Here is a 27,049-nt window from a genome sequence, read left to right as displayed (position 1 = left end):
GATCTTTAAAAAGATTGTCTGTTTGATCTTGGCTGGATTTGAGACATTGTTTCTGACAAAGAGCTTTTTAAATTTTTAATAGAATATGTGGGGTTTAGTTTAGCTCTATGACCTCTTTTCCACCTCTGCCACCACCCAGGTTTGTGACCCTTCCTGGGGCTCGTGTTCCTAAATGGGACACTTCAGGATGCCATAGTGAATCTCTTTCATTTGCCGTGCACTGCAAGCTTTTCAGAATGCCATGGGGTACTTTGCACTTGTGGGTTAGACCAAGCTTATGGTAGGATCTTCATTTTTCTGACAGGGATAGAAGTATGACCTACTGGTAATACCAAGAGAATCTGATTTGCTCCTTTGGTAACTGGAATAGTGATTCCACTATGAGTAGTGCACTGGCCCTGTCCACGTTGCCCCTGTGCCCGGGCACACTGGCATCATCGAGTGGATTTCAGGAACACCACCATATGGACCTCTTTAGCCTTCGCAGTGGTTGGGCAGAGAGTTGGTCACCTCTGTCTGTGAACTTTACCTGATTGCACTGTACAAATATGATCGTTGTCCCCTGTGTACCAGGATGAGATAAAGATTAGGATGTATTATTCTCTTGCCCCCCCCTTCCTCCTGCCCTCTCTCTCTCCAGACTGCTCTCTGCATATTGCTGACGCTCGCATCGTCATCACTGCTGATGTGTTCTGTTTCCTTGTGGTTTATAGATGATCACGATGCAGTCCTGAGGTTTAATGGGGCACCCACAGCCAACTTCCAACAAGATGTGGGCACGAGAACCACCATTCGCCTGATGAACTCTCAGGTAAAATTTCTTCTGTGCAGAAGTACAGTGAGAGAAGTTTCCTTCCTAACACAGTCATGGACGGCGCTGAGTAGAGTGCAGTGGTCAGTACAGAGACTCTGCAGTTAGCTTGCCTGCCATCTAAACCAGCTTTGCCTCTCTTAGCTAAAAGATCATGCCTAAGTTACTCATGCCTCTGTTTACTCATCTGTAAAGAGGGGAGAATAACAGTACCTTCCTCACAGGGTTGTTGTGAGGAACACACGAGAAAATCCATGGGCTCTGAAGTAGAATGTATTTACTAGGAGCACATCAAAGCCACCGGCTTAATTAAGTCCCTTGCCCTTCCCGCGTCCCGGATTCCTCATGGAGAAAAAGACAGTGATTCCATGACCCAGCCTGGTACTTTGGTCATGGGAAAGCCCCTGTGGCATTAGTCTGCATTACTGGAGGTGTCCAGTGTCCAGAGAAAGCCGAGTTCTGCTGTCCCCGTGGCCGCAGGTCACATCCAGAGTGTTGCCCAAGGGAAAACAGAGGATATCCAGGGAGAGAGAGGACTGTCGTGAAAAGTAAATGAAGCAATGAACGTGGGTGTGCTTTCTATGCTGTAAAACCTTATCCGAGTATTATAAGACAGCATCACAGTGTAATTTATGTGTAATACAGCATTACAATTCAGGTATTACCTCATGAATCCCCCTAGACTATTCATTTCCTGAAGTATTTCCAGGTAGCATATGCTGATTTCTCTATACTAATGGGAACTTGAGAAGTACTCTTGCCACAAAGTTCTGCTAATGGATTGAATTAGTGGAAAAAGCTGGATTGCACATATAACAAAAATAGCATGATAGGGCTATAAACCCACTCACCTCACTCCCGACCACCAATGTCTGTCTTTTTTCTGAGTATACGTGTAAGCCTTGGGGGGTTTTATGTCAGCGTTTAGACTCTGTACACTTTCTAGGGCTCGTGGGTGTGGACTGGGTCCTGGAAGTGACCCTAAGTGCCCTTTCAGCACCGTCCCAGCAGAATATGCATTTCTCCTCCCCTCTGCCAGGCCTCCACTTCCCTGTTTCTCCCAGCAATCTCTTCACTGCCTGACCTTCAGGAACTCACCACCTGGGCAGAAGCTGCTTCCTGCATGGCCTGCTTTCCATCTGAGGCCCACAGTCCTAGGAACCTTTTCGTGATGGGACTTAACTCCTTTGCAAGAGGCCACCATCTTGTTTTCGATTCTTCTAATCCTTCTGTTATTATTTGGGTGATGATGATGTTGTCACTTTCTAACACTGTAACATCCTCCAGCAGCCTCTCTGTGCTTCTAATACCTGTTTCTGTTCAGCCTTACGTTTGGGGGTTCTACATTACTTTTATGATAAGCTATAAGAGGGCAGGTTAAAAAAAATAGATTCATCAGCAAGAGAGTCTCTGGAGCAAGTGGTACTTGAGCTAGACTTTGAGAGATGGGCAGGATCTAGAGAAACAGCACTAGGAAGGCATCCAAACAGTGGGATTGGCAGGACAGAGCCGCACAGGAGACGAGGGGGCACTCAGACAGCCCTGGCAGGGTGGGGATGGGTCTGGACTCGTGCTGCATCGCAGAGGGAGGTGAGGCTGGGGCTTCATGGCTGCTCAGACTCTGGTGAGTCTGGAAGATCAGGCAGAGGGGCTGGGATGAGCTCGCCCTTCTCTCTCCTGTCCCTTCTTGTGCCGCAGTCACAGAAACCTGGAGCTGGAGGGCTCCCCAGGGAATGCAAATGCCTAACTTCTGCTTCTGTATAAGATGGTACCTACATACCCAGGAGAAAGGTGTACTTACCCTTGCTTCCTAACACAAACGGGGACGGTGCTGCGCAGAGCACAGTGGTGAGGACAGAGACTGCAGCTAGCCTGACTGCCGTTGAAACCAGCTCTGCCTCTCTTAGCTAAACGATCACGCCTAAGCTCCTTATGCCTCTGTGAAGAGGGGAGAGGGGAGAATAACTACCTCCTCACAGGGTTGCTGTTAGGAGTAAGTGAGAAGATCCACGCAAAGCATTTAGCGGCCGGCGCTTATGCATAAGTGTCACCTGCTCTGATATTTACGTGTGCGGAACTGAGGTGGGTGTGGGGGGTACGTTGGTGAGCGAAACAGACTCAGCCCTGTTCTCGTGACACCATCCAATAGTCATACAAACAAATATAAAGTTACAACAGACAGCTACAGAGGAGAGGGTTAAGGTGCTACCAGAGCCCATAAAGGGGCATCTTCCCTAGGCAGGGAAGTCAGGAAGAAGTGAGGAGGTGATTCTCCACCGCGCCTGAGGAGTAAGGGTAGACGGCGAGAAGTGGGAGAAGAGGCAGCAGCGTGGGTGAGGCCTGTGTGGAAGGGAGCTGGGATGCACCAGGACCCGGGAAGAGGTGAGTCTGGGTGGTGGGGATGTAGAGAGGGACGAGGCTGAGGGTGAGGAGGAGCCAGGCCATGGTGCCTGTTTTCTTCTCTGAGGCATAGCCAGACTTGCGTTTTGTAAACCCCTCTGGCTTCCATCTGATCAGTGCAGTGGGTGCGGTGGATGGACAGACACACTTAGGGGGCTCTTGCAATCGTGTGGACTAGCAATGCTGGCAGTTGCGCCAGAGTGGAAATGAAGGGGACTGTGAGGAAAGAATGGATTTGAGAGCTACTCAGAGTGTGCAGCCACCAGGCTGTAGTGTGTGGTTGGGCGTGAGAGGTGAAGGGAGGGGGGCCACAGGTGCACCTGGGTTTCTGGCTTGCGTAACTGGCCAGCTAGTCACTGAGATGGGAAGGAGTACTGGCAGATGTTTTGGGTTGTGAGGGGCGGGTAGGGTCAGAGAGGCGGGCAGGGATCAAAAACGTGGTTCTGCCTATGGTTGATCTGAGCTGCCTTTTACGTGTCTGTGAAGAGAGGTCCAGTAGGCAGTTATAGAGATGGGACTGGAGTTCAGTGGAAAGGTCTGGGCTGCAGATGAGGGTTTGGGAATCGTCTCTATCTATGTGGCAGTGAAACAGTGAGACCAATTGAGGGCACTAGAGGGAGTGTAGAGAGAGGAAAAGTCCATGCAGGGGGTTTGGGTAATGAGAGCGGCGAGAAGGAGGTCAGAGCCATCAGACGCTGCTGAGACGCCAATTTAGATGAAGATTGAAAAGCATCGTTCTCTCCTTAGCAAAATGGAGGCCACCGTTGGCCTCAGCGACAGCCGTTGGGGAGAGCGGTGAAGCCAGATTGGAGAGTGTGGAGGAGTGGGGAGGGAGGAAAATGTGGCGAGTTCTTGCAAGAAGGCTGGCTCCGATGGGCAGAGAGAAATAGGGCAATAGCTATAGAGAGTTGAGGGTTCCGGGGCCAGTTTTTGTTCTTTTCATTTTTTAGATTGCAGAGAATTGAGTATGTTTAAAAGTCAATGGGGGGCTTCCCTGGTGGCACAGTGGTTGAGAGTCCGCCTGCCGATGCAGGGGACACGGGTTCATGCCCCAGTCCGGGAAGATCCCACATGCTGCGGAGCGGCTGGGCCCGTGAGCCATGGCTGCTGAGCCTGCGCGTCCGGAGCCTGTGCTCCGCAGAGGGAGAGGCCACAGCGGTGAGAGGCCCGCGTACTGCAAAAAAAAAAAGTCAATGAGAAGACAGTCACAAAAGGACAATCACTGTATGATTCCACTTATATGAGGTCCCTGGAGTGGTCAAGCTCCTAGAGACAGGAAGTAGAATGGTGGTTACCAGGGCCTGAGAGGAAAGGGGAATACTTGTTTAATGGATCTAGAGTTTCAGTTTCAGAAGAAGATGAAAGAGTTCTAGAGATGGATGGTGGTGATGGTTGTATAACAGCATGAATGTACTTAATGCCACTGAACTGTACACTCAAAAATGGTTAAAAGAGTGCATTTTATGTTATACATATTTTGTCACACACACAAATTTAAGTCAATGAGGAGAAAACCAGTTGATAGAGAAACTGAATATACTTAAAAGAGGAGATAATTAAGTCAGTGGTGGGAGTGGTGGATCCAAAGCCTAGTGGAGGATTAACCCCAGCAGGAGGGGTCAGGAGGGGTCAGAAGGGAAGTAGGATGCAGGGGAGTAGCTGGAGGCCGTCTCTAGTGGAAGGATGACGGGGCTTCAATTTTCTCTGCAAAGTAGGGTACAGAGAAAAGGAGGCTTTTCATAGGGAGGCTGAGGGGAAGAGAGGTTTCAATAGAGGAGGTTTGAGCCAAGAAGGTTTGAAATTGTCATTGAGGAAAGAGTAAACCAGAGGAATGGAGTAGGGGCTCCAGGCCGTGCTAGCCGCTTCGAGGTTGGGGAGCGTGGATTCAGAGAGAAATCCAGCTGTTTGCTCATGGGTGGTATGGTCTGCAGATCAGTAGGAAGCTACAAGCAAGAGAGGGAGCACGGAGGAGGCCTGGAAATTCTCCTGGATTCGGGAGGCTACTCCCTTCTCGGGCATCTCTTCCAGGTGTTTAGTGAAGAACTAACCCTCAATCCTCAAAGATTCTGAAACTTTAATTTCTAGCAATTGCTCTCCTGGGTATATATCCAAACAAAACAAAAACAATGCTGAGAAAAGACACATGCACCCCAATGTTCACTGCAGTGCCATTTACAATAGCCAAGACATGGAAGAAACCTAAGTGTCCATCAACAGATGAATGGATAAAGAAGATGTGGTACATGCATACAATGGAATATTACTCAGCCGTAAAAAAGAATGAAATTTTGCCATTTGCAACAACATGGATGGACTTGGATGGTATTATGCTAAGTGAAATAAGTCAGAGAAAGATAAATATTGTATGATATCACTTATATGTGGAATCTAAAAAATAAAACAAACTAGTGAATGTAACAACAACAACAAAAACAGACTCACAGATACAAAGAACAAACTAGTGGCTACCAGTGGGGAGGGGCAAGATAGGGGCAGGGGATTAAGGGGTAGAAAACTACTAGGTACAAACTAAAAAGCTACAAGGATATATTGTACAGCACAGGGAATTGATTTTATAAGAACTTTAAGTGGAGTATAACCTTTAAACATAGTCACTATATTGTGACTAAACATATAATACTGTTCACCAACTATACCTCAATGAAAGAAAATAAAGCCAAGGTAAGGTTGCCTGGGAATTAAGAGACAGACCTTGATCGAATTTCTCCCTCAGTACCTAACTGCATGAGTGACTTGAGCAAGTCGCCTTATCTTTCTGAGTGTCAGTTCCCTTATTTGTAAAGGGAAATAAGAAAAGTTGCCCTGCTGGGTCTTTGTAGGATCCGGTGAGATTACTGAGCGTGGAGCATGTCACTCAGAGGCCCTCATGCTGAAGCAAAGGCTGTGTAAAGGGTGGCCGTTGTCCCTAGTGCAGTGTGAAGGCCTGCCTGTGTCTGCTGAGCAGTCACTGTGCCCTCCCATTTCCCAGGCAAGTGGGCATCTTGGCTCCCAGCAAGGATGTCAGCCAGCTTGGGGACGCTTCAGAGGTGCCCAGCAGAAGGGAGAAAATTAAAGGATAATTTTCAGGAAAAAGTAAGCTCATGACTATCATAGTGTCTATTTTATTCATATGAGGAGGGAACCAGGCAGATGTTATAACCGGTTCAGAGGAAAAGTCAAAACAGTACAAAATCTGAATAAAGGAATGCAACTGTTTTTTGTCACGAGGTGGGCAGGAGGAAGAGGGAATTTAACTGAAACTCTACTGGGCAAGGTTGAATAAGCGTGTCTGTAGTTCACTACAACTTACAACGCGCTGCAAAACAGCTCTCACGGGATTAGAATCTGATAAAGAGGAAGGGAGTGCTGCAGACAATGCATAGTTCTCCACTGAGGTACAGCATGTTTTCCTGCACTTCTGGATGGCTGTGGTCCCTTTGCCAGGGCTGAGAGGGGGTGGATGGCTTCCCAGGGTGCCCAGTCCACTCTCAAGAAAGCCCTTCCCATCCTCTTCAGGCACGCTGACCCTCCTTCCTCTCTTCCTGTAAGTGGCACTAAACATCAAGCCTGTTGCTGTAACACTGGTCACGGGCAGCCGCGTGACCTTGCTCCTTGTGATACTGACATGTGACTGATGCCCTTCTATTATGGCCCTTTCTCATATTGGTATCCTAGGAAGCTGGCAGTCTGTCTCCTCTATCTTTTGTCCCAGTTGGTTATCCCAGCTGTTTTGTGTCTGTTTCTGGGCAAACTGAGTCCCCACCATCGCACCCAGACAGCACCTGGCACCCCAGAGTTCCTGGGGGAATAGCTATGGGTTTGGTAAATTGTGCCTTTGAGCAGCTCATTTTCTTCCCAGAGGGAGAGCTCCTCTGGATGGCAGCTGGGCCCGGTTTTGTTTGTTCAGCTCCCAGCCTCCTCACATGCAGAGGACAGCCTTTTGTGCATCTGGCCTGTGACAAAGCCATGGAAAACAAAGAGGTGGTTTCTAATTGAGAAGATGGCTTTTTAAAGAGAATGGTGTCATACCGTGAAGTTTCAGCAGCTCTACGCAGGCATGTATGTGCCAGGTGTTGTTATGAGATTCCATAGGGAAACCACATAGAGCTAAATGTGGGTCTTTAAACAAATTCAATTGTGACTCTAAGTGTAAAGGTTTCGTGAGACTCAGCTGAGCCCCTGCTGGGCCCAGTGGCTTCCTTAGAAGCTCTTGTACAGGTTTGGGAAGAGAAAACCTACACCCTGTGCATAGTGATACGTGGACTGGGCTTCACCCAGGGCATTGCCAGATCACTTAATGGGGCTTATCTTGAGATATTAGCTGATGCCACTTACTAAATACTTCTGTTGTCTAAGGGCCATACCTGTCTTACCACATTTCATGACAACTCTGTGAGGTGTGGCCACAAAACACCATTTTAGATAAAGACACTAAGGTTCAAAGAGTTGAAGTGAGTTACTCAGGGTAGCACAGAAACTAAGCAGTAGAGGTGGATCTGGATCTAGGTTTGTTTGCCGGTGGTACATTAACTCCCCTGAGCTTTCTTTAAGCGTTTCTAGGTCGCTGATATTTTTCAGAAACAGAGAAGGGGCTCGACTTGATGATATTGGACACAGGGTGCCTTCTTACTCCAAACCTCTGGGTCATAAGTGGCTTTCAACGTGCCAGAGCTGCCCTTGGTCTTCTCTTCCTTGTGTAGCCCATCCATCTGGTGTGCAGCCAGCTACCTAGATTCCATTCAGTCAATCGAATAAGCTCCCTCGAGACCCTGCCTAGTATGGGGGAAGAGCAGGAGAATGCAACGCTCTCCTCCTCATAAGGGCTTCCGTTTAGTTGAAGAGAAGATGACACACCCCGCTCCCCAACATACACACACACACACAAAGCCAGTAAAGGTGCTGTGCGGAAGCAGAGTATATTCTTTTTGCATGAGTTTGACTATTTTAGATACCTCATGTAAGTGGAATCGTGCAGTATTTGTCCTCTGTGTCTGGTTTACTTCACTCAGTATAATGTCCTCCAGGTTCATCCATATTTGTCATATTTGGTAGAATTTCCTTCTTTTTTGATGCTGGGTAATATTCTATAGAAGCAGATTGTTGAATGGTGGTTGCCAGGGGCTGGGGTGAGGGACAGATGGGGAGTTGCTATTCAATGGGTATAAAGTTTCAATTGTGCAAGATAAATAAGTTCTTAGAGATCTGCTCTACCTTGTGCCGATAGTTAACAGTACTATATTTTGCACTTAAAAATTGGTTAAGAGCGTAGATCTCATGTTAAGTGTTCTTACTGCAATGAAAAAAAAGCAGGGTGTACTCCAGTGTGGGGCCGATACCCCCGGCCTGGAGTTCTTTGGCATGGAGTTCTTTCTGTGAGGGCACTACTGAATTTTGAAGGGAACATTCAAAACCTATATTTAATTTGTGGAAAATAGCTATCTTTAAAATAACCTGCTATCTGACCTCACACCACATTTCAGCTCAGTCACCACGTACAACCAGTGCTTACATCAGAATCTCACTCAATCATCAAATGTCTACACTTTGAGGTCATTTGCTAGGAATTTTTGCATCTGTGTTCATGAGGGATATAGGTTTGTAATTTTCCTTTCTTGTTATGTCTGTCTGTATTTTTGATATCAGAGTAATGCTGTCTTTGTAGAGTGAGCTGGGAATGGTTCGTCTAAAATTTTCTGGAAGGGTTTGTGTAGAACTGGTATTACTTTTTTCCTGAGTGTTTGGTAGAGTTCACCAGTAAAGTCATCTGGGCCTAGAATTTACCTTGTGGGAAGGTTTTTAGCTACAAATTCAACTTCTTTAATAGACACAGGGTTATTCATGTCACTTGTTTCTTCTTCCCGAGCTTTGTTAGTCTATATCTTTCAAGAAATTTGTTCATTTCTTCTACATTATCGACTTTGTTAGCATAAAGTTGTTCATAATATTTCCTCATTATCCTTCTAATATCTGTGGAATAAGATGTGATGTCTGAAGTGACATGACGTCCTTTAAGGTGATCCAAATGGTATTGGAAATCCCAGAGCCGAAAAGGACTTTGGAGATCAACTAGCCATTCATTCATTTCAGAATGAATTACTGATCACCTGCTCCATGCCAGACTTAGTGAACAGGGCTAGAACTCAGCTGCCAACAACAGCAGTAAAACAGAAACAGACATGCTCCCTGCCTTTGTGAAGCTCAGGGTCTTGCCTGATTGTTTCATTTTACAAATGAGATAACTGAGGCCTGAGAGGAGAAGGTGAGCTGTACAGTTGCACAGAGGACAATGGCAGGCCCATGTAGGCTGAAGCCTTCCTAACGGCCTGTCCAGGACTCTTTCCTGGCTCTCTGGTGACACGTTCTAAGTCCATGTTTTCTCACTCCCATCATATAATTTATCCATCTCATTTATCACTTAGCTCTCCCACTATGAGAGGAGGCATTTTGGGCCTGTTTTGTTCATTGATGCCCAATGCCCAAGTGCCCAGGATAGTGCCCATTACGTAGTAGATGTGCAAGAAATATTTGTTGAATGAAATATAGTCCAAAGAACCTTCTGTTCACTCAGTGGATTGCCTCCAAACTTCGTTTTGTTAAACTTTTTATTTGAAAATACTTGAAAACTTCCAGAAAAGTTGCAATAATATGACAAATACAAAGAATGCCTATATACCATTTATCCAGATTCACTTATTTTTTCATTTTACCCCATTGCTATATCATCTGATCTATCCATCTTTCATATTTTTTTTCATTTGAGAGTAAGTTGTGTACATTGCAGACATCAAGCCCTAAATATTTGTTACAGACCGAAAGTTTACAGCTCTCCCACAAATTTTACGTTGAAGCCCTAACTATCCAATATGATAGTATTTGGAGGGAGGTGGGGCTTTGGGGAGAGAATTATGTTTAGATGAGGTCCTGAGGGTGGCGCCCCCATGATGAAGGGATTAGGATCCTTATAAGAGGAGGAAGAGGGACCAGAGCTCGCTCTCTCTCCGCCATTAAGGACACAGTTAGAAGGTGGCCATCTGCAAGCCAGGATGAGGGCCCTCACCAGGAACCAATCTGCTGGCACCTTGACCTTGGACTTCCCAGCCTCCAGAACTATGAGAAATGAATATCTGTTGTTTAAGTTACCCAGTCTATGGTGTTTTGTTATCGCAACCTGAGCAGACTATGATTTTTTGGTACCGAGAAACAGAGTGCTGCTATACAAATACCTGAAAGCGTGCAAGTGGCTTTGGAACTGGGAAACTGGTAGAAGCTGGAGGAGTTCTGAAGGGCACACTAGAAATACAGACAGAGGGAAATTCTGGTGAGGACTCAGAAGGAAAAGAGGAGAGCTGGAGAGAACGCCTCTTTTTTGTTTGTTTGTTTTTTTTTTGCGGTACGCGGGCCTCTCACTGTTGTGGCCTCTCCCGTTGCGGAGCACAGGCTCCAGATGCGCAGGCTCAGCGGCCATGGCTCACGGGCCCAGCTGCTCCGCGGCGCGTGGGATCTTCGCGGACCGGGGCACAAACCCGTGTCCCGTGCATCGGCAGGCGGACTCTCAACCACTGCGCCACCAGGGAAGCCCGAGAACACCTCCTTTTAGAGAAGACAAATAATCATGAACAGAACGTTGGCAGAAATATGGATGATAAAGGCCATTCTGGTGTGGTCTCTCAGATGGAAATGACACGAGGAACATGTTATTGACCAGTGGAGAACAAGTGACCCTTGTTATAAAGTGGCAGAGGACTTGGCTGAACTGTGTTCTAATGTTTTGTGGAAGGTGGAACTTGTGAGTGAAGAAACTAGATATTTAGCTGAGGCAATTTTTAGAAATTGCCTTAGGGAAAGCACTGAAGGAGTGGCTTGGTTCCTCGTGACTGCTTTTAGTAAAATGTGAGAGGAGAGAAATGAATTGAAGAAGGAATTGTTTAGCAAAAAGGAAACAGAACTTAAAAGATTTGGAAAATTCTCAGCTTATCTATATTGCAAAAAATGAGAAAACTTGTTCTGAAAAAAACTAAGAGGATGGCCCAACAAGCATTTGATAAAAAGGTCAGTGTGGGAGTGAACCACAGACCTAATCAGCCACCCCAGCAGAAACACTGCTAGTGTGAACTGAACGAGTGTGGATACAGGACAAAATGAAGGCAGGCTGTCAAACTTAGATTCTACAGGACCAAACTATAGAGCTCTTTGCCCGCAAACATATACCATTCTTCAAGACAAGGGAAGAATGAACCCAATGGTGATTCAGAGACCATCAGGGCTGCCTCCTTGGTTTCAAAGGGGGCAGGGCACTGCCTTGACCTCAGTAGGCCATATGGCAGCTGCCCAGGGCCTTGGGGGAGTGACTCCTACCCGGCAGAGCCACGCAGGTGGGACTGATGCCCCACCACGTCTATAAGGCAGAGCATCAAACCAGAGAGGATTATTCTCAAGCCTTAAGATCTAATGGTATGTACTTTGCTAGGCTTAGACTTTCTTGGAACCTGTCACTTCTTTCTTCCTTCTAATTTCTCCCTTTTGGAATGAGAATCTCTACTCTATGCCTGTTCCACCACTGTATTTAGGAAACACATAATTTATCCAGTTTCACAGGTTCACAGCAGGAGAACAGTTTAACTTCAGGTTGAATCGTTTTGCTCTCTTCTGGTTTAGATAATAATATTTAGATAAGACTTTGGACTTCAGCCTTTAGAGTTGATACCGGAATGAGTTAAAACTTTTGGGGATGTTGGGGTAGAATTAATGTGTTTTGTATGTGAGAAGGACATGATTTTGGGGGATACAGGGGTAGAACGTTATGGACTGAATGTTTCTCCCCCAAATTCATATGTTGAAGTCCTAACCCCCAATGTGATGGTATTTGGAGACGGGGCAAATGGGAAATAATTAGGTATAGAAGAGGTCTTGAGGGAGGGGCTTCCACGATGGGATTGCTGTCCTCATAAAAAAATAAGGAGAGAGACTAGAGCTTGCTCTCTTTTTACCATGTGAGGACACAGGGAGAAAGCAGCCATCTGCAAGCCAGGAAGTGGGCCCTCACCTGGTAGCTGAATCTGCTGGTACCTTGATCTTGGACTTTCCAGCCTCCAGAGCTGTGAGAAAGAAATGTCTGTTGTTTAAGGCATCCAGTCTGTGGTATTTTGTTATAGTAGCCTGAACTGACCAAGATAATACTTTAATGTGTACTTCCTAAGAATATGTCTTATGTAACCAAAATATAGTTATCAACTTCATACATTTACACTGATACCATACCTTAATCTGGCTGCATTGCAGTTTTGTTAATTGACCCAATAATGTCTTTTATGGCATATTTTTTCTTCTAGCACAAGATCCAGATTAGGATCACGTGTTGCATCTAGTTGTTACGCCTCTTTAGTCTCCTTCAACCTAGAATATTTCCTTATCCTCTATCGTTTAAGACACTGACATTTTTGAAGAATAAAGTCCTTCTTTAAAGTTTTTTAAAATTTAGGGTTTATCTGATGCTTTCTCAGTATTAAATTCAGTTTCTATATTCCTGGCTGGAAAACTACACAAATGACACTGTATCCTCCTAAGAGCATCATATCAGGAGGCATCCAGTGTCCATCTGCCCTTCAGCTTGGATATGGTGTTGTTTGATTTGGCCACTGTATAATTACATTTTTCCCTTGCGGTCTATGAGTGAACACTTTTAATACTGTGCCATTATTCTGCTCCAGATCAAAATTCCCTCCTACGTTTAACATTCATCGATCACTTTTGCCTGAGCCAGCCTTTACTATGATGGCTGAAAAATGATGGGTCTTTTAACTTCAGCTCTCCCTTCTCCATGTAATCCAGCTGGCACTCAGAATTTTATTATAAGCAAGAAGCCTCCCTTCTCCTCCTCCATTTATTTCCTTCTTCCCTCCCTCCCTCCCTCCTTTCCTCCCTCCCTTTCTTTCTTTCTTTTCTTTTTGTATTTGTTATTGGTAAGAACTCAGAGATTCCTATATTTTCAATGGTTTCTAATTCATTACGGTTCTGAACTACTTAGGTGTTCAACTTGTCCCAGATCTGGCTAGTGGGAGTTCCGTCAAGCTGGCTCTTGTTTCCCCATGACATGCATGCCCTCATCATTTTTTAAAATACTTCTATACTTTCTGGCATAACAAGATGTTCCAGTTCATTTTGTTACCTATCTGTTGGGTTTTTAATATTTCATCTTTATTAATTTTATCCTGAATGCATAAAGTGTTCTGGCTCAGAGACAGATTTCTTATTTAAATACCTTAGAGTAAGTAAGAAGTGCATTAGTCTCCGCTTACATTCTTTTTTTTTTTTTTTTTAACATCTTTATTGGGGTATAATTGCTTTACAATGGTGTGTTAGTTTCTGCTTTATAACAAAGTGAATCAGTCATACATAAACATATGTTCCCATATGTCTTCCCTGTTGTGTCTCCCTCCCTCCCACCCTCCCCATCCCACCCCTCCAGGCTGTCACAAAGCACCGAGCCAATATCCCTGTGCCATGCGGCTGCTTCCCACTAGCTATCTACCTTACTGCGTTTGTTACTGTGTATATGCCCATGACTCTCTCTCGCCCTGTCACAGCTCACCCTTCCCCCTCCCCATAACCTCATCCGCTTACATTCTTATTCCTAGTGCAATGCAATAAGAGCCAGGCCAATTATCCTACATGAGTAGCCAGGTACCCTATAAGCAAGGGACAAAAAATAAGTCATTTTTTTCCCTTGCTTATAAAAGGCAGGAGGTAGCTGAAAAAGAGTCCCCTTCTTACTCCAGCCCTTTGGAATATAAATAAACTTACCTAGAGCTGTCCCTAAGTTCCTGGGCTCTTTCCTCCTGCTCCGGTCTTCCTGGTCTCTTAGAATATATTTGTATTAACCTAGAGATATAGTCTGAGCTGTAACCATTTAGCTTCTTGGGGGAGATAAGCGAAGTTTTACTATGTTTTGAGTCAGAAGAGCAATTAACTAGACAAATAGCTATAGATTTTATTCTCATTGTTTATAAAGTCTCAGGAATCTGGGGCTTTCTGCAGGAGTGCCGAGAGATCCTGGGAAGTTTTATTTCCCCATACTATCCTCCCCTACTTCTGGGATATGCCAGTTTTTCCCAAGGAGCCCTGGTTCCTTTAAGTGAAAAATGGTATTAGAGACCAAGATCTAGGTACTAGATATGTTCATGCCTAACGAGGTTGTCTTTGCTTCTTGGCCCTTTCAGCAGGTAGAGGAAATATATGCATGTACACACACAATACTCATACATGTGTATTCATTCATTTACACATATGCATACGTGTATATGTATACACACCTACATAGACACATGTATATACATGCAAAGATACCTATTTTAGAAATGACAGACTTAAATTGATACCTCAGTCTTTCCACATGAAGGTATTCCTTGCCTTCCCCATTGTGTATTTGTAACCCCCCCCTTCTTTCAAAGTGAGAATCCCCCTTCTAACAACATCAGCACACTGATTTATTTGCTCATATCTATAGTACATCTAAAGTAATTTGAAAATTGTTTTGCATATCTCTACATAAAACAAACCTATCAAAGTTTAGGATTTGTTTGCAATTCTCTTTCACACCCTGCCCAAGACTGAGGGGATATGGCCAAATAATGAGGTAACCCTAAGTTACCTCGATTAGTCCTTCTGTTTCTCTTCACTTCGATTATGAATTCATTTGAAATTCAACTGTATTCATTTTGTTCCAGTTCTAGGTTTTCCTTTTCCTTACTTAAAAAAAAAAAACACAGAATATTAACATGCTTCCAAAATTCAAAACTATCCAAAAAGGTATCCAAAAAGGTGAGTGTTACTCACTCCTGAATTCCTTCCACCCTGTTTCACCACCACCCTTTGTAGGTAACTCACTACTGTTGTGTGATTTATACTTATATGTTTCTATTTGTAAAGACAAATATATATATAAATATGTATGTTTTAATTCACCTTACTCCTTACAAAAATGTAGTAGACTATATATGCTCTTTTACAGTCTGCCTTTTCCCAGTACCTTCTGGAAACTACTCCATATCAGTTCATAGAAATCTTCCTCATTCTTTGTTGCAGCTGCATAGTACTGCTTTGTGGGGGAGTTTCACAGCTTATTCTTTCAATCTCCTTTGCTTGAACATTTAAGTACTTTCCAACATTTACTTCCTCTAATATATTATGGTTCTTTGGATGACCTTTCCTGTGATTCTAGGTAGAATTACGGGCCCCTCTGATTTGGGGTTTGTGGTGGGTTTCAATTTGTGGTGCCCTTCTGTTTAGCACTTCCCTGTCCAGGTCCAGTTTACAATGGTCAGGCCTTCCCTTAAGGCCCAGAGCCTTCATATCATTTTTCAGGTCTACGGAAGACATTGAAGACCTCTTTGTCTTCCTAGAGCACTAGCTAGCTTTGCAACTGTGGCAAATTTGCAAATCTGGTGGCCAGAACACAAACTTTACTTTATCGTCCCTTAACATTTTTGAAAGATTGCCTAGTACAGTGGGAGGTCAGACATACCTTGATTTGCAACCCAGCTCCATCCCTTCCTAGCTGTGTGATCTTGGGCCAGTTTCATAACCTCTCAGTTTCCTTTTCAAGCCCTGTTTGGGGCTTGGAAATATTGTGAGGGGTAAGCGAGAAGACATCGAACTGGACTGTTGTCTGAGTTTAACAAAACCACTAAGCCTAAGCTCTATAGTTAAGAGATATCAATATCTACACATACACACACACACACGGTATATAGTTTCCTAGGCCTGCCATGACAAAACGCCACAGATGGGGTGGCTGAAACAGAGAGATTTATTTTCTCAGTTCTGGAGGCCAGAAATACTAGACCAAGGTGTCATCAAGGTTGGTTTCTGACAAGGGCTCTTCCTGGCTTATGGATGGCCACCTTCTCTCTATGCCATCTCATGTGCATGTCGGTTGGGGGGAGAGAGATCTCTGCTGTCTCTTCCTTTTTCTTATAAGGACATCAGTTTTATTAGATTAGGGCCCCATCCTTATGACCTTGTTTAACCTTAATTACCTCTCCAAAGGCCCTATCATCTCCAATATAGTTACACTGGGGGTTAGGGATTCAACATATGAATTTGGTGCAGGGGGACATAATTTAGTTCATAACAGAGGGGAAGAAAGATCTGGTACGATAAAAGACTCACATATTCACAGTGGGAATATCTGAAGAATGCAGTTATGCATGATTATTTTCTTCCATATGTATGTAGATAGATTGTGTGTGTGTGTGTGTGTGCGCGCGCGCGTGCACGTGGATTCCTGTATTTTCTAGCTTTCTGCAGTGACTATTTCTTACTTTATGACTGCAAAGTTTACTTTAAACAGGTTGCTAAACAGCAACAGTCCATCTCCCAAGTGTAGTCTTTTCCTGGCATGTACTGCCTGGGGGCTCCGTTGCTCTGGCAATGACTTGCTTTCTTCATCATGAGGCCCTGGGGATCCCTGAACTCAGGTCAGACTGTGCATGTGGGTGAGTACAGGAGCATCTGAGAAGAGCTTTATTTTTAAGTCACTTGTGCTGCAGTTGGACAAATGACAGACTGAGATGTTGTCCAGACATGGCTGGTCACCCAGGCAGGGACTTACAGGATGGTCATGTCCTATAAATAAGGCACCTGGGGCCCAGAGAAGGTAAGTGAGTAGGGATAAATCACCTGGTGTCAGGTCCTCTGCACAGAAAGAAGCATAGCTTAAGGCTTAGACTTTCAATATACCAGCAGATTTTTTTTTTGAATGGGGGGTGGAGTGGGATGGGACAGGGAGTGAAATTGTAGAGTTCAGTCATGAAAGTCATGTAAAAAATAGTGTGAGGGTGTTCCACTTCCCCCTGGGGCCTCCCTGTCACCCGCTCAAACATGTCTACCTTGCAAAGCCCTGTCTGCCAGGATGCACACTCTGCCTTTGGACTATAGCGCTGAATTCCTGTGCTGTGAGTTACCGTGTTCTCCACAGAAAGAGGACAGTGCTTAATGTTGGAAGGTGTGGGGCCCCTCCTAGTTCCTATGGCCGCTCACCTGTGGGACTCCAGGTCAGTTGCCTCATCCTTGAACTTCAAATCCCCACTCCACTCCCAAAGGCACATACCAGCTGCTCTTCTTTCCAAGTTCTCATTTTAGGAAATGGCCTGAGGTCCAGGAGTCACCTTGACCTCTTTTTTCTTCACTTTCAACAACCAGTTAGTCTACAAGCCTACAGCTGACAGTTGTAACTCTTTTTCATTTCCCCATCATTTTTTACTTAGGCTATAGCAGCAGCTTCTATCTGATCTCCTTTTCTGTAAAAACTCTAGTCCAGAACACGGGTCAGTTTGGATTCTTCTCACTTACAAGCCTTCACTGGTCCTGTAATCTACTGAGGAAATGCTAAGCTCCCTGGTGTGGCCCCTGCCTACACTTCTCTGACCCCTTCTGGCCCTCCTTTTGTATCTAAGCCACTGGACAAACTGCAATTCCCAAAAAAGCTATTCACTCTACTAATTAGAATTAGGTTTGGCTGCAAGTGACAGGAATACTCTGCCCGCCTCTCAACACTAGCTTAACAAGATAAAAATGTATTTTTCATGTAAAAGAAGTCTAGAGTTGGTATGGTGTTCCAGAGAGTCAGGAACTCAAGCTTCTACTCCCTTGTGCATCTGCCATTCTAACACGTGACTTGCACTTCATGGTCCAAGATGGCTGCTCAAGCTCCAGCCATCACATCCACTTTTTGCCAGCAGGAAGGAGGAATGAACAAGGGCGGGCATAACCCTGACTCTAAGAACAGTTCCTGGAAGTCACACTTGCTTACACACCTTTGGCCAACATTTTGTCACATGGCCATACTTAGCTGTAAGAGAGGCTGGGAAATTTTTATTTCAGGTAGTCTTTATTTTAGGTAGCCACGTGTTGAGGTATCTGTTACCAAGGAGGAAAGAGAGGATGGGTATGGGGTGACACCTAGCAGTCTCTGCCATGTATTCTCACATCTGGGGATTTGCACACGTCGTTTCTTCTGTCCAGGTCCTCTTCCCTCTCCCTCCTCACTCCCTTGACTTGCCTAGTCTTATTTGTCCCTTAACATTCACTTACCTCATGGCCATCCTCACTCTGGCACCCTGTGACTGCCTGGGGGCTCCTTAGCACGCAGTACAACTGCACAATCTCTGGCCAGGGTGGGCCCACCACCAATAGTTCTTGTTTCAAAGATACACTGAGGAATGAGATGATATTCTTCAGGCTCCCAGGACCTTCCTACGTCTGGGGGAAGGTGTGGGGACGGGGTAGCTGAATGACCTTAGAGGCTCTTGGCAAATTGCCATCCTTGGTTGTACAGACCACCCATCTTCCCATAGTCATTCTTCAGATACTGCAGGGACATTGATTAAGTCTCAGCCTCCTCGTGATGGTGAGTGATCGAGGTGGGGAGGGATTTTTTTGGAGGGGAGCCATGCTGTGCGGCTTGCGGGGATCTTAGTTCCCCAACCAGGGACTGAACCTGGGCCCCCAGGCAGTGAGTGCGCCGAGTCCTAACCACTGGACCGCCAGGGAATTCCTGGGGAGGGATTATTGTTGTGATTCTTGCTTTCAATTCCAGTCAATTCTTGTTTTGATTTCTGCCATTTGTTCATTTTACACCTGGGCAACATCATCTCCCACCTGCTTTTTAAGGTGACTGACAGCAGATCACACAAAACAACTCTGTCCCTTAAGAGGGACACAGCTGCTTTCATTGCTAAGCCTTCGGGGCCCCTTCTCTCTCTTTCTCACTCACTCCTGTGCCGCATTTGATCCTCAAGACACCTCCTGTTTGAGACAGCAGGGCAGTGTTACCTGCACTAGGCCTAGGGCGACTGTCTGACCTTCTCACGGTCATCAGACGAGTGGCAAAGCCAAGAACTGAGCCAGGTCTTTCTGTAATAAGTCTAGTAGTTTTCACCTTCTGCTGCCACACTTTTCATATTTTGATAAGTACTTTAATTAACATTTCTGTTCATAATTTTTCCCCAAATTTAGCTTCTCTTAGGATAAATGCCAAAATGTAAAATTACTGAGTCAAAGGGTATACAGTAAATATTTTTATTTTATTTTATTTTTCATCTTTATTGGAGTGTAATTGCTTTACAATGGTGTGTTAGTTTCTGCTTTTTTAAAAGGCTGTTAATGGATTTTGCAAAACTGATCTGTCCCATGGAGTCTTATCACAGTCACATTTTGCCCAGGCCAGCCTGACAGCAGGGGAGCCTGGGAGTGTGGGGAGGAGAGGAGCAGTAGCTGGTTCCCCAGCACGGTGCACGTGATCACTGCCCCAGCCTGGTGAGATTCTCACATTTAAGCGTATGTTTCTGCATATGCCATGGTCCCTCCACACGAGCCGACTACTTCATTTGGTGCTCAACCACAGATACTGGCATCTGGTCCAGTGCTGCAGAAACCATGGCCTGTATTAGATTCTGAGATGTCCTGTGTCCGTCTCCATCATGCTTTGTAATAACTACGTGCTGAACTTTATAGGTGACTGAAGGGCTTTTCAGAGATCATTTTGGTTATATGAGATTCTGACTTTAAACCTCACCCCCCCGACTCCCATATAAGGTATGACTGCAGGGGACTATACCCAGAGCCATTTTCACTGTACCCTTGGCTCCAACAACCTCAAAAGTCTGAGTGGAACCCTTTCTACTCTATGGCTGATGAATTATGACAAAATGTCCTTTCAGGCCCACACAGTTCTGGCTGGCATCTTTGCCTTCTTCTTAAGTTAAGTGCTGCACCCAAACTCAGAAGCTTCATGGGGCTCTGGGGCCTCAGGTGGTACTTATAATGTGTCAGGTATTACTACAAGCCAACAGTCACATGTAAATGTCCAGGTGACAGCTTGTCTGTTTCTTCCTGCAGTTGGTCACCACAGAAGGGCGCTTCCTCAAAGACAGTTTGTACAATGAAGGAATCCTAATTGTATGGGACCCGTCTATTTACCATTCAGATATCCCAAAGGTAAGTGGGTGTCCATGGGAAATTGGGATTGAGTCACCTGTTTGTCTATAGATTTCCCTGAGGTCCTGGGTTTTAAAGTCACGGCTGACCTGGACCACACTGAGGGCTGGCTATTTCCATTTTAGGGCACCCCACTTCTGGACTAGCAGTTCAGAAGGATTCCTGTCCTGTACCAGTGCTCTCCATGCCCACCCTGCACTGCCATGTATTTGTCTCCCAATTATGGTCTGTACCAGGTGTAACAGTGGCTGGATTTCCCACCATCTGGGGTGGATTGTGTTCATGTAATACAATTATTATTCCTGACGGGCACCAGCAGGAATAGACAGTGGTTACTATCACTTCTATACGTAATATTACCACACTCTTCCCACACTTCCAATTTCCAGATGCTTCTCATTTCACTCTCGTAGCTACATAAAGAAGTAGATAGGCAGAAGCACGGTTATTCCCATTGTACAGAGGAGGAAAACAGAATATGTGTGCATGTCGGGGGGTCACCTTCCCTGGGACTTGATTGCTAAGCAGAGGGCCCAGATCTGCAACATCAGCTTTTCCAGGGAAGGAGAAAGAGTCTCAGTCCTGCTGGAGTCTAGCTTCTCCAGAATGACCCTCTCACCGTTACACATGTCAGTTGGCCTCTCCCTGATACAGGCCTCTCCCTGATACGGGCTGTGGCAGTGGCCACAGGAGAATGGCTTTAGGGAGGAGGGACAGAGAGCACTGTTCTTGGGACACTTAATTCTTATGCTGGACACACCAATAGCTGATGGGCTCTGGTATCCCTGGCACTGTCCTCTCACTACCTCAGTTTCCAGTTTTGTGTTGATCTCACTTAGAACTGAAATTTGCCTGGGTCAGGTCAAGGACTGTGAATCCACAGATGTGGCAAGCTGTGCCCCCGTTTTCACCCCTTTAAAAGAGAGGTGGGGTTAGATAGGGCCAAGAGGCCCTCTCGGCTCTGATATCCTTCCCAGATTCTAGGATCCTGAAGTCTGAAGCCGTTCCAGGGTCAACAAGCTCAAAGCTTGGTGAGCACAATGCTGGCTCCCCCACTATCGAGTGAGAGCTTGAAGTCCGGAATTGTCTGTGCCTCAGGAGTCTGCCTTGGTCCTTCCCCACCTCCCCTCAAGTCCTCAGACGAGGATGACCCCCTGGGGGCAGCAGTGGCATTGGCACGTTGCTCTCCTTGAGAAGACCTCTTCCTTCTTTTTCAGTGGTACAAGAATCCCGACTACAGTTTCTTCGATAGCTTCAAGAGTTATCGTAAGCTTCATCCTGATCAGCCCTTTTACATCCTCAAGCCCCAGATGCCTTGGGAGCTGTGGGACGTCATTCAAGAAATCTCCCCCGAGCAGATTCAGCCAAACCCCCCCTCTTCTGGGATGCTCGGTGAGTCCATGTCTGGGGAAGGACCTCTTGTGCTTGATTCTAGAACAGATTAGCCTTCTACTGGGGTCTCATTCGTTCATTCGTTTGTTCGTTCACCACACAGTTGCTAGGTTTTGGCTGTGTTTGTACGCTGAGGCAAATTCCAGCTAAGACACAGAGGTCGATAAGATAGACTCTGCCTCCTTAATTTCAGGGTGTCCAGTGGGAGAGTTCAGTCAGGTGTCTGCGGCAACGTTCAGTTTGTGCCAGGAAAGAGTGACCAGCCCGTTGCCATAGGAGAGAGGACCCCCTTCCAGAGGGACAGTTTGAGAACTTGGCCCAGGCCTGGGAGAGGGGAGGATTTGGCAGGTGGAGATGGAGAAACGGGAAGCACAGACAAGAGGCGGCAAGAAAACAGGAGGAGCAGGGCTGAGACTCGGATGAGGCCAGCGAAGCACTTGCTTCAGGTGTCGATTGAAGGAGGTGCCAAGAAATTCAGAAACAAATGATATCTTAATACAGTATCTTTTTTAAAAAAATCACAATTACTGCAAAATTTTATGATAGACAAAATATCAAAATTTTAGATAAAGACAGGATCAATAATAATGTCATTATTGTCCTGGGCCATATTAAAATCTGTGGAAAAAGGAAGAGTCAATAATATTTTATTCAGAATTTCAAAAATCTGTTCACCCTAGTGACCACCCTAGTCGTGGCCCTGAGAGAAGCCTGAGTGGTCAGGCTTAGCCGGGTTTGGGGGCCACGAATGGAGCTGTGGGTGCTGACGTGGGGGTGGGCTGGGGTCAGAGTGCTGGGGGCCCTGCATGTTGGCTACAGACTTTCTTCTTGGACCTACTCCACACCTCTCCACCCTGATGGCCCGTCTGCCCTTCCCTCCCTTTCACTTTGAGTTCAGCTGGACCACGGGCACTTTCCACGAGCCTCCAGGGCTGCCTACGGCTCCCCGCCCCCCGCCCACCTCACGGTCCCGGCCCACCCATCTTCCCTACTGGACTGCAAAGTCCCTCAGGGCAGGGACTGCGTTTGCCTCATCCTTGTGGGTCTGGTGCAGGATAGCTCTGAGCTAAACGTTCCTTGAGCAAACGAACAAATAAGTGTTTACTATCAGAGGCATTTCCTGATAGAAAGAGATGGAAGCGCTTTCAGCATCCCATCGTCTTCATGCCTTTCTCTTCCACTTTTGGATGGGTGCATTAGGGGGCTCTCCCTGGACCCCTTTTGAGCAGAAGTAGATGGAGAGCTTCCTGGGACACTTTCTCATTGCCCTACTGCCTGCTTTTGCCCATGCTATTCCCGCCACCGCCAGGCTTTCCCCCTTGCCCAGCCCTCATGGCCAGAGCCCCTGCCAGGCCCCATAGCAGTGCTCCGGGAGGTGCACCAGGACCCTCTCTCATGGAGGGCTCCCTCCCATCATCTCTAGAAGCACTTCTGCTGTGCCTTCATCAGTTAGTTGCAGAGGTGTCTTTTCTCCCCCACTGAACCAGGAGGCAGCCAGAGGGCAGAGGTGGGGCTTTTCCCATGTCTGATTCTTCTAGAACAGAGTTGCTGCTAGCAGTTTACAGTTTTGCTGTTAGTGAGGACTGTTCATCATAAAGATTCCCTATATTTATGGTTGACAAAAGCAGTCTAGAGCCGTGATGTTATTGCATCCTAACGATAGCCTATGTGGTAGGAAGCGTGGGTAAATCACCCCCTTGGGGCAGATGAAGAACCTGAGGCCCCAAGCAGATGAGCAAGCCAGGTGGGGACAAGCGTGGGTGGTGGCAGGCGTCTCCCACCTCTTGCTGGGTTTGCACCCTGAGTGTTCTGTACCCTCCCTGAGAGCACAACCTGGCCACACCCTCCCGGCTCTTGTCTCCCGCCTGACTGAGCAGAGCGCATCAGTACAGACCACGGCATGCTCCTGTGCCAACGGTCCCTCCTCCCACCTGAGGCACGAAGCCTTCCCTCCCCACGCTGTTCCTCCGGGTACTGATATAAGAAACGCCTCCCAAGTTACCATCTACAGAGCTGCTAGAAGGTAATATCTGCACGGAATGGTTCCGTCTCCTCAGTCACGTTGTCCTGTCTCTTCACATAGCTTATGGACAGTCATCAGTTCATTGATGATGGAGCCCTCCAACCCATTAGTGTTCAGGGAGGACCTGCTGTGCACCAGGCCCTGACCTGGGTGCTGAGCAGGGCAGCACGAACCCTACGAAGGTGCACAGGGCCCTGCACCCAGAGGAACAGCCTGCTGGACTGGCTTCCCAGAACAGCTCAGACTGGGAATCACACTCAGGAACTCCAGACAGACCCCTCCCCAGAGTTGGGGGCGTAAGCTGCTGGGCTCCCTGGGCAGCACTCTGGGGAGCTGGGGTGGGCTGCCGGGCAGGACTCACCTCTGCTCGCCTCTCCAGGCATCATCATCATGATGACGCTGTGCGACCAGGTGGACATTTACGAGTTTCTTCCATCCAAGCGCAAGACCGACGTGTGCTACTACTACCAGAAGTTCTTCGACAGCGCCTGCACGATGGGCGCCTACCACCCGCTCCTCTTCGAGAAGAACATGGTGAAGCACCTCAACCGGGGCACGGACGACGACATTTACCTGCTTGGAAAAGCCACGCTGCCTGGCTTCCGGAGCATCCGCTGCGGAGCATAAGCTGCCCGGCCAGGCCCCCTCACCCTTCTCCACCGGGCATTTTACAGCTGGTCTCCTGGCCACCCTGGGCCCAGGAAGGCTGTTCCTGAATGATCACTGCCTGCAGTCCAGGCAGCAAGAACCTTCAGGAATCCAAGGGCAGGGACCCAGGCCCAGCCTGCCCTTTTGTCATGGGGGTGTGTGACTCGAGAGCTTCCCACCACACTCATGTACACACGCCTAGGATTCCTTCCAGTCAGAGTCTTCTCTGCCCCTCCCCCGCACAGGTAAATGCGAGATCCACCTTTCCCAGCAGGGCTGCCAAAGCTGGGCTGCTTTCCCCACTGGAATGGTGTTATTCTTGCAAACCAGTGCTCTGTCACGCTTGAAATCTACACCTAGACACTGATTTCATGTTTTAAACAAACTCTCCCATATTATGATTGTGCCCATTACAAGGTGCCTCTGAGGGGCAAGTAAGTGTCACAAGGCATAGGAAACACAGTCAGTTCCTCCAGAACTACTAAGCTGCTCCTCAGGTCCACGCCCTGGGAGAGGCAGTGTTCCTATCACTCCGCTGGTCTGGCGGCCCTTGGCCTTGGTGCTGGTGAGCAAAGGGTCTTGATGCACCCACAGCCCTCTCCATGTGTGAGGAGATGAGAGTACAGAAAAGGTACCGTCTCCATCCTCAAGTTGCTTACAGCTCAGTGCGAGTGGCCGAATGGATTCGGTGTGCTCAGTGCCCTGTGGGCTTGCCGGGTGGTGGGCTTGCTGTGCTGCCATCTTTGCACCAGCAGGGGCCACACGCTTCCTGTGTCAGTGGGCCATAGAGGGCTTCATGGAGCTGGGGGCTGTGGAGTGGATTTTAGAAGAGGAAGAACATGTCAAGCAGATTCTGTCCGAGTCATCTGAGATGTGTTTTCCTTTCTGCCTTTATTACCCATATTTATCCGCTAAGAGCTGCCTGAATTCACATGAACTTCAAGTTATTTTTGAGGAAGCCCCTCCCTCATGTCTGAGGCAGCAAGTGCAGCCCCGTGACAGATGCCAGGCAAGCCAGATGCCAAAAGCCCGATTTCCCCAGGCTCGCCTGCTCTGAGCCTAGCCTACCCGCTGGGCGTGCACACCATATCCAGGTCTTCCTGTTGGATGCCTACCCCCAAACCTCCTTCTGCAATCTTGTTTTTCCCTTTACTCTTCCTCCTCCAAAATTACTTTTAAGCATTTTCCACTTTAAAATATCCTCACCCATTTTTCTTTTTTGGACCTTCACAGGCCTTTTGTGAAAGGTCTCTCAGGGACTGGGAATGGGGTTTCCCAGGACTTAAAGTAGCTCTCAGAGGTCAGAACCCTGGAGATCATGACTGATTCTCACCAGGTGTATCAGATTGCTGTACCCTCCACCCCTCCCTGCAAGGGAGCAACACCAGAGTCTCCAGGCAGAGGCCTACCCACTGTGGTCTGTCTACTCACTCCCTGGACCATTGTGCTAAGTCCCCTCCCCCGATGGGGAGCCACACTGGACTGGACCAGGCTTCTGGACTCCCAAAGCTAGCCCTGTGTGCTCAAGGGCCTCGAATGTTTGAGCTCCAGACCAGCTGTTTTGGAGCTGGAATCCTCGTTCGCTGCCAAACCACTGGCTTGAGGAGGCAGTAGAAAGAGCTCTGGAGTGAGAAGCCCTGGGTCTTCAAAGTGATGTTCCCCTATTACTCGATATGCCACCATGGGCAAATTCTCCTCTCTGAGCCTCTGTTTCCACATCTGTAAAATGGGTGATAAGCCTGCTTCACAGGTGCTGTGAGGGTTACCTGGCATATTGTAGGTGCTCAGTACATGCTGCATTCCTCCCTTCCTTTACTAAGGACCTGCTCTGTGCTCACATCTGGGCAGGACCCTGCTTTGAAGGCCAGAGAGGGGTCCTTGTCCTGAGGGAAGTTAATGTCCTATTGGGAGACTACACCTACCCTGCTTAGAACACCCTGGAAACCATCCGAGGGAGTGGAGGGTGCAGAACGTGCCCCTCCTCCTCCCTGCCTGCAGCTTAGGCCTGATCTGCTCGGGGATGGGCAGAGCACTGGGGCCACTGGCTGCTGTGTAACATGAGTCTTTTCCATGTCTCTGGGCCCACGAATTCCTCACAATCTCTGAATCATGAGCACTGAGTGCAGAGGAAGGTGGCATTCCATCATCAGGAGCGAGATGTTGGTGTGGACACTAAGACTACACTGGGTAGATGCTAGCTTTTAGTTGTTATTATTAAGGGATCAAGTTAATTTCATTCTGTGCTTTCTCTACATGGAAACCGGTAGAATGCAAATAAGATGTGGATATTATCATTAGTCTGATAAGATGTTTAATATTTGTGACAGGTAATTTAAAAATTATGACCGAGTCCTGTAGGAAAGCCGCTGTCTCTAAGGTGTTCTGTTTTCTTCAGTAGCCATCTGTTCATTCTATACCATGAGGTCCTGAAATCCTTCCATCAATCAGATAAGCGATTGATATTGGTTTGGAGTTGAGACATCAGTCTCAGAAACTTCTGAATCATGACTAAGCTAATTCTGAATTACCCAAAGATTATGTAAAATTTTAAAATAAATGTTTTTGAAAAAGCTTGTCCCTCTTTTCTTACTTGCTAAGGGAACAACTGCTCATTGTCAATTCTTGTCTCCAAAGAGGACACAACTGGAATTCCAAACCCCCAAATCCTCCCCCACAAGCTCCTCTGGCCTCTTAGCCTCTCTTTTCAACACTCCAGGAAAAGGAATGCTTACTTACATGGCAGGACAGCATCTTTGAGATAGTGACTGGTTTATTTTCTT

General features: G+C 46.8%; 1 protein-coding gene across 1 annotated transcript in view; it reads left to right on the top strand.

The window, feature by feature from the left end:
- The window catches only part of ST6GAL1 (ST6 beta-galactoside alpha-2,6-sialyltransferase 1), a 137,936-nt gene extending 111,100 nt beyond the window's left edge, over window positions 1-26,836 (top strand). The window contains exons 6-9 of the mRNA XM_060010966.1: window positions 714-811; window positions 20,108-20,206; window positions 21,424-21,598; window positions 24,001-26,836. Coding sequence (XP_059866949.1) covers window positions 714-811; window positions 20,108-20,206; window positions 21,424-21,598; window positions 24,001-24,248 — 620 coding nt within the window. The 3' untranslated portion in view covers window positions 24,249-26,836. The remainder of the gene's footprint in view (window positions 1-713; window positions 812-20,107; window positions 20,207-21,423; window positions 21,599-24,000) is intronic.
- The last annotated feature ends 213 nt before the right edge of the window (window positions 26,837-27,049 follow it).

Source organism: Delphinus delphis, chromosome 4 (genome assembly GCF_949987515.2).
Source record: "Delphinus delphis chromosome 4, mDelDel1.2, whole genome shotgun sequence".
NCBI classification, from domain to species: Eukaryota; Metazoa; Chordata; class Mammalia; order Artiodactyla; family Delphinidae; genus Delphinus; species Delphinus delphis.
Note: the sequence above shows the minus strand (reverse complement) of the source record. Positions and strands in the feature narration are given on the sequence as shown.